This window comes from Erpetoichthys calabaricus, chromosome 8, assembly GCF_900747795.2.
Source record: "Erpetoichthys calabaricus chromosome 8, fErpCal1.3, whole genome shotgun sequence".
NCBI lineage: Eukaryota > Metazoa > Chordata > Cladistia > Polypteriformes > Polypteridae > Erpetoichthys > Erpetoichthys calabaricus.
In genome coordinates this window covers 907,811-924,858 of record NC_041401.2, presented here as the reverse complement: position 1 = coordinate 924,858, position 17,048 = coordinate 907,811, and the positions used below count along the sequence as shown (strand labels likewise).

General features: G+C 56.5%; 2 protein-coding genes across 2 annotated transcripts; one reads left to right on the top strand and one right to left on the bottom strand.

Moving 5' to 3' along the window:
• Positions 1-320: 320 nt before the first annotated feature.
• cpo (carboxypeptidase O) lies at positions 321-3,761 on the bottom strand. The gene is made up of 11 exons (XM_028808130.2): positions 3,601-3,761; positions 2,935-3,010; positions 2,627-2,751; positions 2,447-2,552; positions 2,266-2,367; positions 2,037-2,141; positions 1,849-1,959; positions 1,624-1,714; positions 1,344-1,546; positions 1,128-1,212; positions 321-1,041 (listed from the first exon to the last, which is right to left on the bottom strand). The coding sequence occupies exons 1-11, from the start codon at positions 3,678-3,680 to the stop codon at positions 770-772; spliced, it is 1,356 nt and encodes a 451-aa protein (XP_028663963.1). The 5' UTR covers positions 3,681-3,761; the 3' UTR covers positions 321-769.
• Positions 3,762-7,030: 3,269 nt separating this feature from the next.
• On the top strand, positions 7,031-10,191 carry LOC114656490 (melanoregulin-like). The gene is made up of 5 exons (XM_028808152.2): positions 7,031-7,189; positions 9,138-9,300; positions 9,377-9,467; positions 9,544-9,707; positions 9,789-10,191. Exons 1-5 carry the CDS (start codon positions 7,104-7,106, stop codon positions 9,864-9,866), a joined length of 582 nt encoding a protein of 193 aa, XP_028663985.1. The 5' UTR covers positions 7,031-7,103; the 3' UTR covers positions 9,867-10,191.
• Positions 10,192-17,048: the final 6,857 nt, after the last annotated feature.

Below are 17,048 nucleotides of genomic sequence, written 5' to 3'. Positions count from 1 at the left end.
GTTGACATGCAAGGCGTTATAAAGCGGGAGAGCCGAGTGTGAACAGCAGGGGCAGTAGGGGGGGTGGACAGCGGTGACCTGCATGTGTGGCCGCGCCTATGCCAAGCTGGCATCTCACAGCACTGCCCTCCTCAAGGTGGTCCCCCCATTGTCCCTGTGGTCACCCATCCACCCACCCTCACTATGGTTACAGTGCCCAGGCACGGGGCTGAAAAGATGAGGCTGTGTCTCCCTCTGCTGGCCAGATTGTGTCATGACAGGGTAGACGTGAGAGCGTCCGGGGAGGAGAGAAATGAATCCACCTTGGAGCCGCGTCCGTTTTATATAGCGCCTTTAGTTTATTTGTCCGGGTAGTTTATGATTTTATTACAATGGCATGCGACAAATCAGAATAATGGAAAACATGCGACTGCTTAATGCAGAGAAAACAAAAGAACCCCCCACCATAGTCAAATGTACTATATAGCGCCTTTACATCTCTCGAGAAAGCACAGCAGAGTGAGAGACAAGATGGGGTGGGAGGAGCCAGTAGCTGTTCCACCAATCACAGTGAGAGACAAAGGCAATAAGTGATGATTGACAGCATAACATCCGGAGAGAAAGGGGCGGGGCACAGCAGTGGGGCTTTGGAGGGCACAAGAAAATTGGGGGATCCAACTGGCAGACGGGCACAAGTGGAAGAGGGTGCCTCCTGTGACTAAAGGTATGCCACGTGGATCAGTGGGTGGCAGACTGGAAGCCCCCTCATCCCTGCTGTAATGGCTGCTGCCTACAGGTTGCCCCTTGTCAGTGCCCAGCCAGCCACATATGACGCAGTGATAGTCAGCCACAGAGATGCCAGCGCTGTGGCACCACTGAAGTACTTTGCATGCACAGACTCGACGATGAGCATCACACCAGCCTGAGCCTCTTGGCACGTCGCTTCAATCTGCTCCTCGGGCAGCAGGAAGCCATGGGTGCCATTGTCACGCAGCTCCAGGGTGTAGGAGAAGGGGATGCCCATGTCTCTTGCCCAGTCCCGTGAGGAGCCTGAGTTGTTATCTATGGACAAGAGAGAGCCAAGTTGTGAATGCCACCTGGAGTCGGACACGACTGCCCAATCCTAGCCCTTCTCTTGGTCAACTTACACAGAATGCTGGATGGAGGGCCCACCCTGTATGTAGTGCCATGCTTCTTTTTAATGGCCTCTGCAGCCCGCAGTCCAAGGTCCAGCTGGCAAAGAGAAAGGGCGGCAATTCAGACTGGCATGTCCACCAGGTGGTGTGATGTGATGGGCACAGCATTTGCCCTGCCCACACTTGCCCTACCCCCGTGCCCCACCAGCCCCTCATTGCCCACCTTACCAACTCTTTGAAGTTGCTTGCGTTTTTGTCCGGATGGCCGTAGGGCATCAGGATCAGCTGGCCATATGAGTGGATGGTGAAGAAGCACACGATGTCCGCCTTGCGGCTCCTCACGAGGTTGGCGACAGCCTTCACTTCGCTCTCGGACTCTGCCCGCGGTCCACAGTACGTCTCTGAGCAGGGGTCTCTTGAGGCGCCAACACCTGCACACAGTAGAGGAGTGGCTCAGCCACTGGCACGGGGCACATGTATGCATGGCAGCCGGGTCACAAGTACTCACTGCACCATGCTGAGTCAAAGTTGCGGTTCAAGTCTGTGCCAAAACAGGCATTGCCCGGGTAGATGGATCGAGATTTTCGCCAGAGTCGGTTCTGAAAGAAAAGAAGCAACAAGCTGAGGACTGGCACATAAAGTGGCCAAGTCATTTCTGGGTATTACCAGCAGTCAATCCCACCAGTACAACACAGTGTACTGGAGTGGGTACCTTGCGAGCAGGCATACTCACTGTCTGCCACGAGTATATGTACCCATCGATGTTCAGCACTGGAACAATGTAGAAGTCCATGTCCTGCAGGTAGCGGCTCACCTTGGCATCCGACTTGTAGGTCTGCAGGATCTGGAGGACGGAGACACAAGTGAGTGAGGGCATAGTGTCCGCCTTCTCATGGTAAGCCCTATGCCATGTCCACCAACCTCTTTGACAAACCACTGGCAGAAGGCGGGGGAGATCCACTCGCGGGCATGGATGCCACAGTCCATCCAGATGATCTTCTTGGGTTGTTCAGACCTGTTGCCAATCTGAAGAAAGACATCAGACTCAGTCAGCGGGCACCACCAGTGGGCATCGGGGAAGGGGGATTCTGCGTCATTAGAGACCCCCTGCCAGCTGGGCCCCCATCACCCCCATGTGGCGACACTTTACCTTCAAGTACAGGATGTTCTTCTTTTCATATGTCTGGCCGAGCAGGTGCAGCTGGACCACATCTGGGTGGCGCAGTGCCACCTCCACCATCCAGTTTGTGATCTGCAGTAAGTGACATGGACGCCAATGGTCAGCAGTCAGCTCTGCAGCTGTGTGCCCCCTCCGCTTGCCGCCCACTCACCTGGTCAGCTGGGTGGTAGGTGCTGTAATTGTAACTGTCCAGAGACAGCGTGTGGATGCCAGGCACCTGCATCTTCAGCAGAGAGTGGACATCCGCTATCAGCGTCCTGAAGGAGGGGAGAGTGGCAGTAAGAATGGCGAGGGTCCAGGAGACTCATCCCTGGATGCCCGGTCCACTTACCTGTGCTGGACTGCCTGATCCTGAAGACCCCATTCCAGTTTCTGCAGGTGCCCACCTGGCACCTGCACATGGACTTGTGTGCCAGGTTGAATGTCCTCTGCCGTGGCAGGCCTCCACAGGTGAAGCTGCAGATGACAAGCACAGAGTGGGCACACAGGCTACCAGCCGGCCCCCCAAAGCCCCATCTGTTCATAGCCAGCCACTGGAGGGTGCAGGTCAAAGACAAAATGGACAGGAAGGGCCGGAAGGGCAAATAGCCATGGGGTCCAGCCTGTCCAGAGCCCGCCAACCCTGTGGCCATTACTCACTGGCAGCGAGGTCAGCAGGCTTCTTATGAACGCCGCCTGATTCTCGTCTTCCGGTGCCACCTGTAGGACCCTGTCGCTGAAACAGAGGAAGGCACATGGCAGTCAGGTGAGGCTAGGTACCAGCTGGTGAAATGTGGGCACCTACTGCTCAGTGGGCACACTAGTGGAAACTCTACAAGTCAAAAAGAGCACCGCAGTGCTGGGGGCATAAAGCGGGCTCATTGTGCCAAGTCAGAGGACAAGGAACATGGAGACTAGAGTGGCATCACAAAATCAGAAAGACAAAAGTAAAAGCAGCGCCAGTACCACGTCATAGCTGATGGCACCTGCTGCTCCCAATGAGGAAGCCCCCTTTTTTGGGCACCAAGGTCAGTAGCTCCTTGGCGTGCACAGTGCCCTCCTTTCCAGATATTATTAGATGTGATGAATGTTATTAATCTTGGGGGGAAATTCAGACGCAAACAGCAGCAGAAACATTAAAACAAATCTAATCAATCAATCAATCAATCAATCAATCAATCAATCAATCAATCTAGAAATCAAAATAAATAACAAGGCAGATGGAGACCCAGAAAGTCACACCCTGCTGCCCCACCTCTTCTATGCAGGCCTCCCCGTGGGCCCATTTCTTGCCACCCACCCTCCCCAGTGCCATTTTTCACCTACCCCTGATGTCCCACTGAGTGACCACTCCAGAGCAGGATGCCCACCAGCAGGAAGCTGCTGCTTTTCCAGTTGGCTGTCATGGTGCCACAGCTCCTCAGACTGGTACTGCTGAGACCTCGAGGGCCGCTGCACTTTGATCACTGCTTCCTTATCAGCCACCCCGTCATAAAGTCACACGCATGTGACTGGCAAGCTTCATGCCCCGTTATTAACCTGTCCGCCTGGGATGTACCACTCCCTTATGTTCCTCATATAGTGCCATCCTGTGCTGTCACAATCCCTGGGCATATGTGACCAGCAGAGTCACCAGGGGTTCACTGTGCAGGACCTGGCCTGTTGGTCCACCTCCTTGTGTCCACTGGAGCTCTTCATCTGCCAACTTACCCGCATAAGTGAGGTGGGCAGACTAATGCCCCATGTCCACCTTGCCAGGCTTAGCTGTGGTCTTGCAATCTATCTTGTAGGCTGATGGAGGGTTTCGCTGCCTGTTTGTTTGCCACCTCTTAGTCACTTAGTTCAAATGGTGTGAAATAAAGGGACTTGACATCCCTGGGTTGTATAGCGCCTTGAGAAGGCATTCACTGTGGCAAAGGGTGCCCATCTGTCCATCAATACATAATCACTCTTAAGGGGAGCAGGTGGATGAGGGAACTGCAAGGCAATAAAAGACAAGGCTGGCATCCCCTCTCCTGGCTGGGTGTTGTGCCTACTCATTCTTGGCTGAGCTTGACCTCTGTAGGAGCAGTGACTCCTAAGGCCACTAGAGGGCAGCAGGATTGCATTCTCCAAAAGTTGCAGAGGCTGCTGGGAAGTGTAGTATCTGAGGGTAGTACAGCCTGAAGTGGATTGTGGCTGGTGGTGTGTGAGCGGGTAGAGCTGAGCCAAACCGAAGGCTACCTGGTAACGCCGTGACTGCCATGGTGGAGTCAGCGTGGGAGAGGGATAGAGACTAGTAGAAGAGGAGACACTTGTGGGCAGGCGGTGTGGTGGAGGGATGGCAGGCCCAGGCAGGCACCTCTGCTGTTTTCTTTACCCTCCTTGTATTTGATTGGTGGTTTAACTCAAAGCCCCTGCTGTCCATCATCTGGACTGTACTGGCACCTTTCTGGGCCCGCAGGGGTCTTCTGAAGGGCACCCAATCTGGTCACATGGTTCAGTTCAAGGTCTTGGCATCACCCTGTGCCATCCTGTTGAAGGCAGTCACTCCTATGGGGCAGTCTGAAGTCATCAGTCCTGCAGCTCTTTGGGATGTGAAAAGAAAATCAGAGGACCTAGGAGAAAACTCCTGCAGTCCCGGGTTCAAATCTGACTGCATTATACAACGATGCTTTAGATAAGGACCCCGAGCCATCTCCTCCAGCCATTGTCAGGACAATGAGCCACCAAGACCCCGAGCAGACCTGGTTTGGTGACACTCATGTCAATCAGACTAGTTGGAATGTGGATGGAGTGACCTGTGCGGACCCCCTGCACAGAGCGGGAGACACCTCAGCATGGGGGCCTTGTGGGGGCCTGAGAGCTGAAGAGTGTGAAAAGAGAACGAGCAAGCGGGCATCAGTATGTGTGACTTGGGTGGGGCAGTGAGGGCATGGAAAATCTGGTGGGGTGACGAGGACCTGGGAGGGAAAGAGCTGGTAAAGGGGGTGGAGCCTGAGAGGGCACAAGAGACAGAGTGGGATACTGTCAGAGGGCGGAGCCTGAGTTAGGGGGAGGAGAGACACACACACATTTAAAAGGGGTGGAGCCTGAGAGGGTGGGGAGGAGGGGAGAGACATCAGGGGTTGGACACACGTACACACACTCTCAAAAGGGGTGGAGCTGTCAGAAGGGGCAGAGCCTTGGGGGGGGGGTCCCCACGCACTTGGAAAGGGCGGAGCCTGAGAGAACTAAAACCAAAGTAGGGCTGCGCACTACACCAGTAGTGAAAAGACCCCAATCCTAAAATGGTACGGTACCAGCATTACAATCATTTCAGGACCCCCAGACAACTGAACCCCCCCTGCTGTTTTCGATTCTTCAATTAATTTGTGGCTCAAGTCACCCAAGCGGGGCGCTGTGCAAATGTAAACATCAAGTCTGACACCCCCTCTGATCAGAAGTCGTGTAATGTGACATGGGCACTATGGATACAATGGGGGTCTCCACATTAAGCCCATTACACACTGCGTGACTTCCAGCCAGAGGGGCTTGACGACTGCAGCTGCTGACCTCACCTCCTGGGAATGTCAGGTGACACAACTGGGACCACTGGCCAGCGTAACGACTTTCCAGCACAGTTTCACAAGCCCACCCCTTTTCTGACAGAGTGGGTGCTATACAACGCGTCTACAAGTTTGTAGCCCCTTTTTCTTTTTCCCATCCAGTGGTGGTCCGTAGAATGAGAGACATCAGACAGACAAGCTTGTCCTGTGCTTGTGAGGGGTCCAAAGCCCCCCCGCGTTTCTATTCCTCTTTACTGTGCTATATGCATTGTATTGCCAGGGGGAGGTCATAGGTTGTCACACACAGAGAGCCCACCGCTACGGGGAAGTCACCGGCTGGTCAGACTGAGTCGCTGGGGATGTCAGGCTACACGACTGCTGGTCACAGTGGTCACCACGGCTGCCACCGACACACTACGACTGTGGAAATGAAAATCACAGGTTAAGTCGTGTAGTGTGGCAATGGTGTCACCAGAGGGTGACTGCAGTAACCGAGACACGATTAAGACCCCCTGGCTGAATATAGCGCCTTAACAGAGAGTAGGTCATCCTTCAAACCCTGCGGCGTGTGCTAATTCCCACTCTTAATGGCGTGCAGACAGTCGATTGCTTCATTGAGTTGGGTTGGGGGTCCCCTTGGTGACTTCAGCTCAAAAACCCCCTCTGATGGTGTCACCCGCTGCTTTCTGCACCCCTAGTGTGTGCCAGGGCCTTTGGTGCTAACAGCCAGACATCGGGGTCTTTATGTTCGTTCTGGGATTACTCGTCGATAAGTACCTGAGAACTCGTCACAGCATTCTGAGCCTGCACTCAGTGAAAAATCAAATGAATGTGTGTATGAAAATTAGGGGTAAAGAAAAAGGCTTATGGGGTGCCAATGCAATGCCCTTTTTAGGCTCAGGTCACTGGATGCCCACTGACTTACGACCTGCAGGGGTGGCCTATGGGGGCTGCACATTTGACATCCGCTCATTGTATTTCACATGGCACTAGCAGTGGTACTGGGCAGTGCCAGCTCTAGCACTATTGGTGGCTGAGGTGGCTGGCATCTATGTGGGTGAAGCTGCTCGTATTTCCTAATTGTATTCCTGGCCAGAATAAAAAATAAACTGCAAAACTCAAAAAAAACAAACAACGGGAGCGCAGCCTCGCTACACAAACTAAAGCCTGACCCGTCCAGGTATATGGGGGGGTCGGGGGGGGGGTTGGCTCAGGTGAGTCGTCTCCAGCTACCCACAAATCCGCGGGCGGAGACTCGGCTGTCGACTCCGCCCCCTCGCGAACATCCGCCACTGCCGTGCGATGGGCTTCGGGGAGCTGCTGCTCGGTCTGTGCTGCTGCTGCTGCGATACCGGGGAGCAGAACTGCGAGAAGGAGCCGCTGTGGAGGTGAGTGACCGAACGGGACCGGCGGGGGTGGGCGCTGCCGATGGGACGGGGACGCCGGGTGTTGCTCTAGAGCCAGACCGGGAGGGAAGGAGGGCAGGTGCGTGCGGCCGCTAACGCGGGGTCGGCAGTGGTAGGGACGCCCGCTGAGGGTCCTCCGCTTACCGGGCGGTGCGCTTCACAACGGCGTGTCGCAGTCTCGGTTCACCGGAGGCGCTATATAAGACGTGACCTGTCCTCGCGGTGCCCCCGCTGGTGGCTCATTTGCACGTGAATGGGGCGCGCAGCCTCCTCCGCCATTCAGATTCAAATGCTGTGAATGGCCGCCAAGTGTCCGGGTTCAAAAGCAGAGGACCCCGCAGCGCCGCACAAAGAGGGGCGAGCCGTGCCAGGGACTGCGGGCTAATCCTCAGCTGATCCTCGTGTTGTGTGGGCTGCGCCCTCCCCACCCATCCCCCCACTCCCTCCTGCTTACCGGGCCGGTTCGGCGACTTTCAGTTCGTCACTCGCACCCGAGCCGTAGGCGAACGCGCCGCCATTGTCACTTTCAGGCGGGGCAGGGGGTTTGGTTATTGCCACTTTTATAGTGCCTTGCATAGCGAGCTATTTGCTATGGGGGGGGGTGGTCTTCCTGCGTTTCCATTCTTCCAGTGGGGGCGGCCGGGAATGTCGCCTTTTCAAGGCGCTTTATGACACTCAAAGGGCCGAATGTTGTGTCATCACCGTCAGGGGGCGCTGCGGCAGGCTAAGCCTTTAAAGCGCCGGGGGCGCGTCCTCACCCAGTGTATATAGCGCCTTCCCCGCTCCTCTTTCTGCCCTCTTTTCCCACAAGGCTCTGGTTTGCTCTGGCCTTGACCCATGATGTGCCAGCCTCCTTAACTGCAGACCACCACCCACCCTCGGGTCAAATGTTCCCCTTATATAGCCCCTTTTGTGCTGTGTGGGCAGCGCCTCTCATGCCAGGCTCCAGCACTTTGTCACTGAGCGCCGTGCCATGTTAAGTGTGCTGCTTTATAGCGCCTTTGGTGGTCTGCGTCTCCATGGTCCTCACTTACCATTGGCACATATACTGCACCCTCTACATCGAGCCTTTTGTGCCCTGCATTGCTGCAGCCCATAATCCATGAGGAGAGCTGTGCTGTGTCTTTATGTAGTGCCCTTCGTGTGCCAGCTGTTCTGAGCTCTTGTGATATGGCACCTCTCATTGCTGTGCCCTCTCACTCCATATAGCGCCACTTCCCGATCTTTATTTCACTTTCCTCAGGGCTGCAGCAGGCCAGGCTGCCCTCCCTCTGCATTTCTCGTTTTGTGCTTTCAACCCTTTAAGCTGCCAACTACCAAGTGGCACTGCCGAGGCTGCATGTCTTCAGTTTTTGGTGCCACTTGCACCTGTCTCTCTCCCTGGCACTGTCCCCTTGAAGGTGACCTGAGATGCAGCTGTCCAGATGACATGACTCAAGTCTGGAGGAGGCATGACATGAGGGGTTGGTTAATGTTGGGTGCAGGCGGGCACCTCACTGAGTGACCACACTGTGCCCGGGGTCAGGGGCTCGCTGAGCTGATTCACTCAGTTAAATGGCGGACTGTGAGTTGGAGGACGCCCGGCGAAGAGGATGGGACGTGTGTCCCGACTGAAGATGGTGACTTAAAAAACGTCAGGTGGCCGAATGGTCACTTGATGGGTGACCGAGCAGCTGTTGTGCATTGGTGGACGGTGAGGTGGTGCCATGTCACATGCTGGTCACTGCTCTTCTTGTGCCCAATCTGAACCCCCCAATCCAGTTTTTGGGTTGCTGGGGGTGGAGTCAATCCCAGCAGCATCAGGTGGCAGGCAGGAGCCCAAGGTGCATCCTGGTGGGCCGACTGGCCTAAACAATCACAGGCGCTCAGTGGCCAGGGTCTAGTCTTTATAGCGCCTTTCCTAGCCCCTCTCGCTTGTTCTCCCCCCCAGTGGCCACCAGAAGTCGGTGTCCATGACACAGCCATCGATTTGGAGGGACGAGGACTGGAACCTCTGGAGTTCGCCCCACGACTTGTCTCACATGGAGACCGACGACGACCGGCAGCTCTGCACGCTTATTGTGGCCAGGAATCAGCTGGACGAGGACACGGAGGTAAGGGGGCATCCTGCCACGGGGGGCTCTCAGCTGGGCAGCCTGGGCATCACCTGACGGTTTGTGTCCACTGCAGGAATGGGAGAAACTGAACTTCGACATTCACAGCCTGCGGCAGGTGCGGCGAGAAGTCAAAGGCCGCTGGAGGAAGATCCTGCATCAGCTGGGTAATCAGGGCGGGGGTCCGGGGCGGGGGCACTTGACTCTGGGAATCTCCCATCACTCCCTGTGTGTGTGTGCCAGGCTTTCAGAAGGAGGTCGAGTCCCTGCTCTCGGTCACCAAGTCCAGCACCCTGAGCGACGCCACCAAGCTGGGTGAAGCCAAGGACATCCTGCTCAAGCTGGCAGAGGAGACGGGCATTTTCCCCTCGTGCTGTGGCATGCAGGAGCGATACGTCTTTGTGCTGGTGAGTGTGACCTGTACCCGATGTTGCACCCTCCTGACATGAGCAGAGCTGCCCACTGACAGACCTCTTGTCTTTCTGCAGGACCGTCTCCTGGTGCTGGACCTGGGAGAAGAATTCTTCAAAGTGGCGAGAAGGTGTTACCCCCCGAGCTGTGACTGACCAGCGGGTGGCATCGTAGGCTGCTAGGCCTGTGACTAACTGCCGTGATGAAGATTCAGTGCTGCCACCCCCTGGCGGGTTCTTGAGCTGGGCGGCCACCTGCATTGAGCGATGTCAGGTTGGGATTAGAGGACACAGGGTCCAAATGGGTAATGCGTGGTCACCTCTGCCCACTCTGGGGTTTGCACTTTCTCAAAGAGTGAAGCCGCCAAGTCGAGCTGCTTGGCACCACACCACATGCTGGGCACATCCAGTCTGGTGTCACTTGAGTTTTAGTTTTGGTTGTTTTACATTTGGAGATTAATAATAAAGATGAAATTTGGAAGAACGCCATGTCGTCTGTAGTGCCAGCTGTGGCTGATGGGTGCCCTAGAGAGCCCACAGTGGGGCACAGTGGCCAAGCTGTGTGCACTGTGTTGCCCAATCACCAGAAGTGCCCACCCCTTGATCTCTGGACACACTGAGCTAAAAAGACAGTGGGGGACTGTGAAGGTGACCACGAGAGGCAGCTACCCAGCTGGCATGTGCCAACTCCTCATGGGGGCATGATATGGTTAATGACAGCACGAAACCTGTGTTCACCTCACTGCTCGCCAAACACTGTGCCCAAGGTCACGGGCTCATTCAGTTGGACGGTGAGTTGGAGCTGAGGAGAACTGCATCATGAAGGTGGCAGGGTCAGAGTAAGCTGGGTTGGCCTTTGAACAAAGTGGGCACTCAGCAGAGAGGCACTTATAGAGGATGCCCAGTCACCAGAAACATCAACCACTGCCCTCTCCTGTGTGCAGTGATTTCTTTCTACCACAAGGTGGCACTGTATACTCACCGTTGACCGTCTTGCAAGCCATTGGCTCCTGTGGTGACCCTGACCTTCAGTCTGCTGCTGTCCACGACTTTTGTTCCCAGGTATGACTTGGACATATTAAAGTCTGACCAGTCGTCATGTGCCATGCTTGAGATCCCCTCACACTTGGGTCACCTGTGTGCCCAGAGGGCAGTAGCTGAAGGGGCTTTTTTTTTTTTTTTTTGCTTCAAACATACTGATGTTGCCACTTGTGGGCAGCAAAGAGAACTGGAGCTGCGGGTTCACATTCCACTGAGCCAAGAGAAATGCAGAAGACCACCGTGCTGTGCACTTGTCCAGCCAGCAGGGGGCAGCAAAGCGTCTTACTGAAATGTTGCAAATCAGCACTTTCACCAGTAGGGGCAGCGAGGCTCCTCCGGTCAGCGTCAGAGGGTCACAGCGATGGCTGACTCCACTCCACGAGTTACTGGACACAAGGGGGCCACTTGACCACTGAGTGCCCAGGTCACCCGGACCCGTTTTGGCCAATGATGCCAATTGATCCTCATAAAGAGATGTGAACTGCTGGTGTGTCCCCAGGCCATTTGCATTTGCAGTCGCTTGCAGCGGGCTGGTGACACCTGTGAGGTCACATCTGTGTGCTGGTCAGGCCTGGGCCTCCCTGGCCCACCAATGGATGAGTGGCAACAACGTTGTGTGCAGAAAGTGTACAGATGGCACCCCAATGCCCCTTTGTGCTGCCCAGCTAGACAGGTAGACTCCTCAAGATCTGACCCACAGGGGGCGCCAGTGCTCTATGGGTTTGGCTGGGAGACCCAGCGCTGGCAGCCCAAAGGCCATCTATTAGTGACATTTTTGCAGACACGTGTCACTTGCCCACTCCGTAGTCCACTTACACCGGCAGTCTGACCAGATGCCCATCAGGCCACTGACCTGATCTGCTTAAAGGAGTGTGCCAGCGGAGGTGGGCAGTAGTGACTGGTGGAGATTAATGCATAAAGAGTGCAACTGCCGATGCTTTAAAGCGCCCTGGCAGACCACCTCTGTGCTGCCCCTCTTGAGCGTCCGTGCTGATGGCCCACGACCTGTTCTTTGACCTGGAGGGACCACCGCTGCCCTCGCCATTCACCCATCGGCTGTCTTACCCACTGGTCCTTCAAGTGGCATACTGGGTGACCTTATATAGTGCCTTGTTCTTCCACTCCTGCAGCCTCATAGATCTGGTGGTGCCAGTTGGAGTCCCACCTGAGGCCATCAGCTGTGTGGAGTCTGCGTGAGTGCAGGGATGTGGCACCCCACCTGGGGGGGTTCTGCCTGACGCCATTGGGCTTGGCGCTCATCAATTTTAGGTTCCACCCTATTTATAAGGTGCCTTTCCCGTTTTCAAAGCCCCTTGTGCCCCCTCCAGTGGTCTTGTCTGCTGGCCCAGCATGAAGCACTCTGTCCTGCTGATGCTCTATAGCGCCCCCTACGTGAGTCCTCTGTTTCCTACTAGCCTAATGTGAAGCTCTGTATAGCGCCCTGCACTTCAGCCTTCCTGTAGGTCACTGGTCCAGCATGTGATATAGCGCCTTGTACCTCAGCCCCTCTATCTCTCCTGAGATGCCAATGCATCCTCATCTTCATCATTCTTGTCGTCAGCCCCAGAGTGCACTGCCCGCTGCTGCCATAATGCAGTGCCTCTGTGTGGCACGCGGGCCCTAGGGGGCAGCACGGACCCTCTCTATTGCGTGCATTCAGGGCGGCTGAGGAACATCTGGTGAAGAAACACAAAGCCCCTCCGCCACCCCAGGGACGTTTCTGGAAGCCGAACCCCATGAAAGGAGCGGACGTCTGGTTTTAATTTGGAAAGGAAAGACAGAGGAGAAAACGGCATGGAAAACGTGAGTCAGGAGCAGGGGAGGGGAGCGGAGCGGCGAAGGTGGGACGGACGGACAGAGAGATGGACGGGGGGCTCAGCTGCTCAGGTTTCCACACGAGGAGGCCTTCAAGTCAGGATTGCACCTTCCCCCTAAAGAACACAGACAGATGAGGACACTGGGACCCTCTGCCGGCCATCTCCCCCGTCCACCCCCGCCCACCCCCCCATCGTCTGGAGCACTTCCTGCTAGGTCCCAGTGCTGGCACGAGGGGGGTCCCTGATGCGAGGGGCCTTATCAGCAAATGCACATCTGATAACGAAGTCGCCGGCGGCTGTCACGTGGAGTGGCCTTTCATCTGCGCCACTGCTGGAATGCCGGAGAGGGGATGTGAGGGGATTCCCCTGCAGGGGCCGGACAGGCGGGCGTCCCCCCTTAGGTCACTTCTGTTTACCTTCTCTGTCCCCCCATTGCTCAGCTGCGTCTCCCGGAAACAGCAGCCCACCCGAGTCTCAAGCTGTTGACCCCTTGACAGCACCTGCCCTGGGGTCCCATGTCAGGTGGTCTCACCTCCTTCCCTCTGACTGAGCCGAGTCTCCCCCTTCTGGCAGGCGGTGGTCTGACAGGCCCCCTCTTCTGATCCGCGTCCAGCACGGGGCGGTCACTTCCACAGACGGCCGCCTGTTTGAGGCCCCTGACTCACCGCCGTTCCCAGAAGCTCTCGGCTATTTTTGCTGCGCTGACCGCCGTCTGGGTCGCCGGGCAGATTTTAGGTCCTCATACCGCAGCCAGGGAAACAGTGGGCCGCCTGTCCACCCACCCGGCCAGCCAGCCGTCCCACTCCCCCTCAGCCCCCTATAGGGAGTCTGGGTTCTCCTCACCCTGCCCCCAGCCCCACTTCTTTAAGGACACAGACCAGGAGGAGGTCACCAGCTTTGATGTTCTGTGGTCATCCTGTGCCACTCAAGTTGGGGACAAGAGGGGGAAAAATAAAAGACATGAAGCCCACCATTGTGGAGTGACATGGCACTAGATAGGTGGACCCGGCAAGAAGATGGATGCATGTCCTGGACTCTGAGAGCACGAGACCCCCGGACGAGGCATGGTGTGTAGCAGCATGTCTTGTGAGCCGTTCAGAATGCCCACTGGTCATGCTTGTTGGCGCAGCTCATACTGGCATGAGTCACAGACAAGTCCAGGCCGGCGCTGGCAGCTGGAATTCCTCACAGCTGTGATCTGGCGCTGCCTGGACAGGCTTATCACTCCGTCTGCCCGCTAAGTGTGTGCGTGTGTCTCGGGGGTCTCGTGTTTGGTGACAGGTCAGCCTGGCCAGTGGCACTCAAGTCCAGGCGTGAGAGAGGGAGGGTCTGCTTTGTGACAGGCTGGGGTGTCCACTGGCACAGGGGTCACACAAGTGGGGTCTGCTTGTCCAGTGTGCTCGGGGGTCTGTCACAGGTGTGCAGTCCCAGGCGTGTGTGTAACAGGCCAGCCTGACCCCTGAGGGTCTTTCAGTGTGTGTGTGTGTGTGTGTGTGTGTGTGTGTGTGTGTGTGACAGGCCAGCCTGACTAACGCTCTGATTCAGCGGCTCTTGTGAAACTTTCCCCTCTCCTGACGCAGTGGCACCCTGAGGTGGGCCGTGTGTACTTAGCGCTGACCACACGGCCGGCATTCGGAAAATGTGCACCGCGGCCCTGGCCAGACACCCCACCCTCGCCGGCACTGATTCAGACCGAGCATTAGGTCACCCCGTGCCCATCGGAGAGGCTGACGGAGTGTCCACTCAGGGCCCCGGTGCCATGCGCTGCGTGCTTCACAGGCTGGCGGGGGTCCCGCATTTCAGCAGATGTCCGGGCCTGTGGTCTCGCCAGCCCCCCTCGCTGTGACTCAGCACCCCAGAATTCCTCTCTCATTACGTTGTGTTCCTCCATCGCCATGGCAACCCCCTTATTTTCAGTGATTTCATAAAACACGAGGAGCGCCGACGGGCACAAGCGCTGGCCGCTGGTGTGTGGAGCCCATCCGCACGCTCCCTCAGCCCACCGTGTGAGGCGCTATATAAGATAATGGCTGACAGAGCGGGGGGTGACGGACCAGGGCCTCTGCTGATTTTCAGCGCTAGCAGCGACGGCAGCAGAACTGGGGGGCCGAGCGCCAGGGAGAGCGCAAAGCGTGACAGGCGCACATAATGAGCTCAGACGGCCTCGGGGCAGCCATTAGTGCGCCCTGATTGTGATCTCACCGCAGCGGCAGGGTGGGCCGCCACCATTCTTCTCATCGAGCCCCTGCTTGGGAACTCCTGAGAGTGCTGAACTGCGCTGGCATCTGTGGAAGAGCCAGCTGCCTCAGCTGGCACCACAAGTTCATGTAATATAGCGCCTTTCTGTCACAACCTTTTACAACAAAAGGCTTCTCAAAGCGCAGAATCCATTCAGGGCTTGACCACGAGGTAAGAACCCACCCAGGACGGGGCGCCAAGGGGATGTGAAAACTCAGAAACCATGCAAACAGCGTGCCACCCCACTAGTGCCTGCCAAGTGTGGACACCATGGCATCTGCCCCTAGGCCACTTCATGAAGCTCCCTGCACTCGGTGGTCTCCACTTCACTTGTGGGGGTGAGCTGGGCCTGCTCTGTGCTGGCGCTCCCTGAAGGGATGAGCTCACGGTCTACAGCTGGGATATGACGGCCGCTGGGTCACAGGTCATGGCGCTGATGTCACCGCGCGCTTTCATCATCGGCATCCGAGCGCCTGAGCAGTGTCAGCTCTGGCGGGCCGTCTGGCCTCGGGGGCCTAAAGAGGAGCTCTCTGTTGAAGACTGCCAGCCTTCTGCCAGCATGGGACCTTCTCTCTGACTGCCGCCATGACGGTTGCTCTGCCCGCTTTATACCCCCCCACCTGTTTGCAGCCTTCCTTCTGTGTTGTTTCCAATTAGTGGATGTGGTGGCTCTTTGTGACACGGACATGGACTGCTGACAGTTCCTGGGTGGTCAGTGTGGGGCCAATGTGCCCGTCATGTCCAGTCGATGCCCATGTTGTGTTTATGTTGCGGTGTGACAATGGCAAAGTGCATGCCAAGGACAGGAAGCATGAAGTGGCCATCACGCCCACTCCCTCTGGTCCGTCTTATCTAAGCCGCCACACCTGCCCACGCTCGGGTCACTCTCCTTGGGTCAGTCGCCTCATGACCAGTTCTGGTGGAGTTGCCCAAGCGTGTGCCACGCGCCCATCTCTTTCACACAGTCTGTGTAAATCAGGTGGAGGGGACCCCTTGGTGTTGAATCGAGTGTGACCGACCCCCCAAAACATTACTGCCTTAGGTGACCCTCTGTATGATTGTGCCAGCCCGGCGTCTAACCTACCGGGCACCTTGGGGAAGGCAGTGAGACCTAAAATGCCATAACGATGCCCAGCCTCCTGTAATCCAGCTGGTGATGACAACTCAGAGTGGGATGAGGAGACGCTGAAATCCTAGCAAGGTGAGCGTCAGGCGTGCAGACCCCCCTCCCAACCAGAGCGGCACAACCTGTGTGCCGCTGCCCATCCAACTTGTCGGGACTCGTCTTTGTTTTGTATTTTGAACTGGCGGTTTGGGGCCTGCCAGGGGTGACGGCTGCCAGTGACCTCCTCGTGTTGTGCGTCTTGGAGTTTCGCCTGATCGGATTGCATGAGGGTGACGCCATGACAGCTGCATTGGCTCTGCTCACATTTCACATCCCGCAGCCCGCGTGCCCACTGAGCCCATGGGCTCCTTCCACCGCTGCTAGCCCTTCTCATTTACGTGTCTGCCATGTGTGGTAGGACCCTGAGAGGCTCAGCTAAAGTGGCACACGACAGGTGCAGCATGGACCAGGGGGAAAGACCACCATATGGTGCTAAAGTGGAGCTCTGGAGGCTCCAGGACTGGAAGGCTGGCTGGCATGAAGCTGGCTCTACTGGGACCAAGCGCCTTGATGTCACGTCATTCTGTCTTCAGTCCCCATCCTCTGGAGTCACCTGGCCACCCTGCTTCCACATAACACATTGACCTTGTCCTTCCATGGGGACTGCAGACCCAGAAAGGGTGTACCAGTCTCACCAGCGCATGTCACTGCCAGCCTCCTACTCCACAGTGGTCCACAGAGGTCCCCTCAATGCCCAGCTCCTGTCGAGAGACTCTGAAGATGGCCGTTCACAGACGCCTCCAGTCCAGTCTAACGGAGCCCGGGAGTTTCTGCCAGGAAGAACGGGAACAACTGGGCAAATCCAGGAGTGCAAAGCTTGTAGAGACTTGCCAAGAAGACCTGAAGATGCCAGGGGGGGCCGCACAAAGGGGGCTGAACACTCCTAGGGAGGATTTGATTTTAAATGAATTTGTAGACCCGTCTGCTCACATGTCCTCATTATGAGCACAGATTGGTGGGCACAATGAAGTGTGCAGAGCGTGAAGGGGACCTGAAGGGGTCTCAGCAGTTCGTCAATCCGCTGCATGTCAGGGTGGCGCCACAGCACTTCAGAAGGACGACATCAGGGGGTGGCAG

Bases quoted from the DNA above. Each gene is read 5' to 3' on its own strand.
- LOC114656490 (XM_028808152.2), top strand. From the start codon at position 7,104: ATGGGCTTCGGGGAGCTGCTGCTCGGTCTGTGCTGCTGCTGCTGCGAT. The intron at 9,301-9,376 runs GTAAGGGGGCAT...TGTCCACTGCAG, and splicing joins AGCTGGACGAGGACACGGAG to GAATGGGAGAAACTGAACTT. The intron at 9,708-9,788 runs GTGAGTGTGACC...GTCTTTCTGCAG, and splicing joins AGCGATACGTCTTTGTGCTG to GACCGTCTCCTGGTGCTGGA.
- cpo (XM_028808130.2), bottom strand. From the start codon at position 3,680: ATGACAGCCAACTGGAAAAGCAGCAGCTTCCTGCTGGTGGGCATCCTG. The intron at 2,368-2,446 runs GTGAGTGGGCGG...CACTTACTGCAG, and splicing joins CCTACCACCCAGCTGACCAG to ATCACAAACTGGATGGTGGA. The intron at 1,213-1,343 runs GTAAGGTGGGCA...TCTCTTTGCCAG, and splicing joins CAAGCAACTTCAAAGAGTTG to CTGGACCTTGGACTGCGGGC.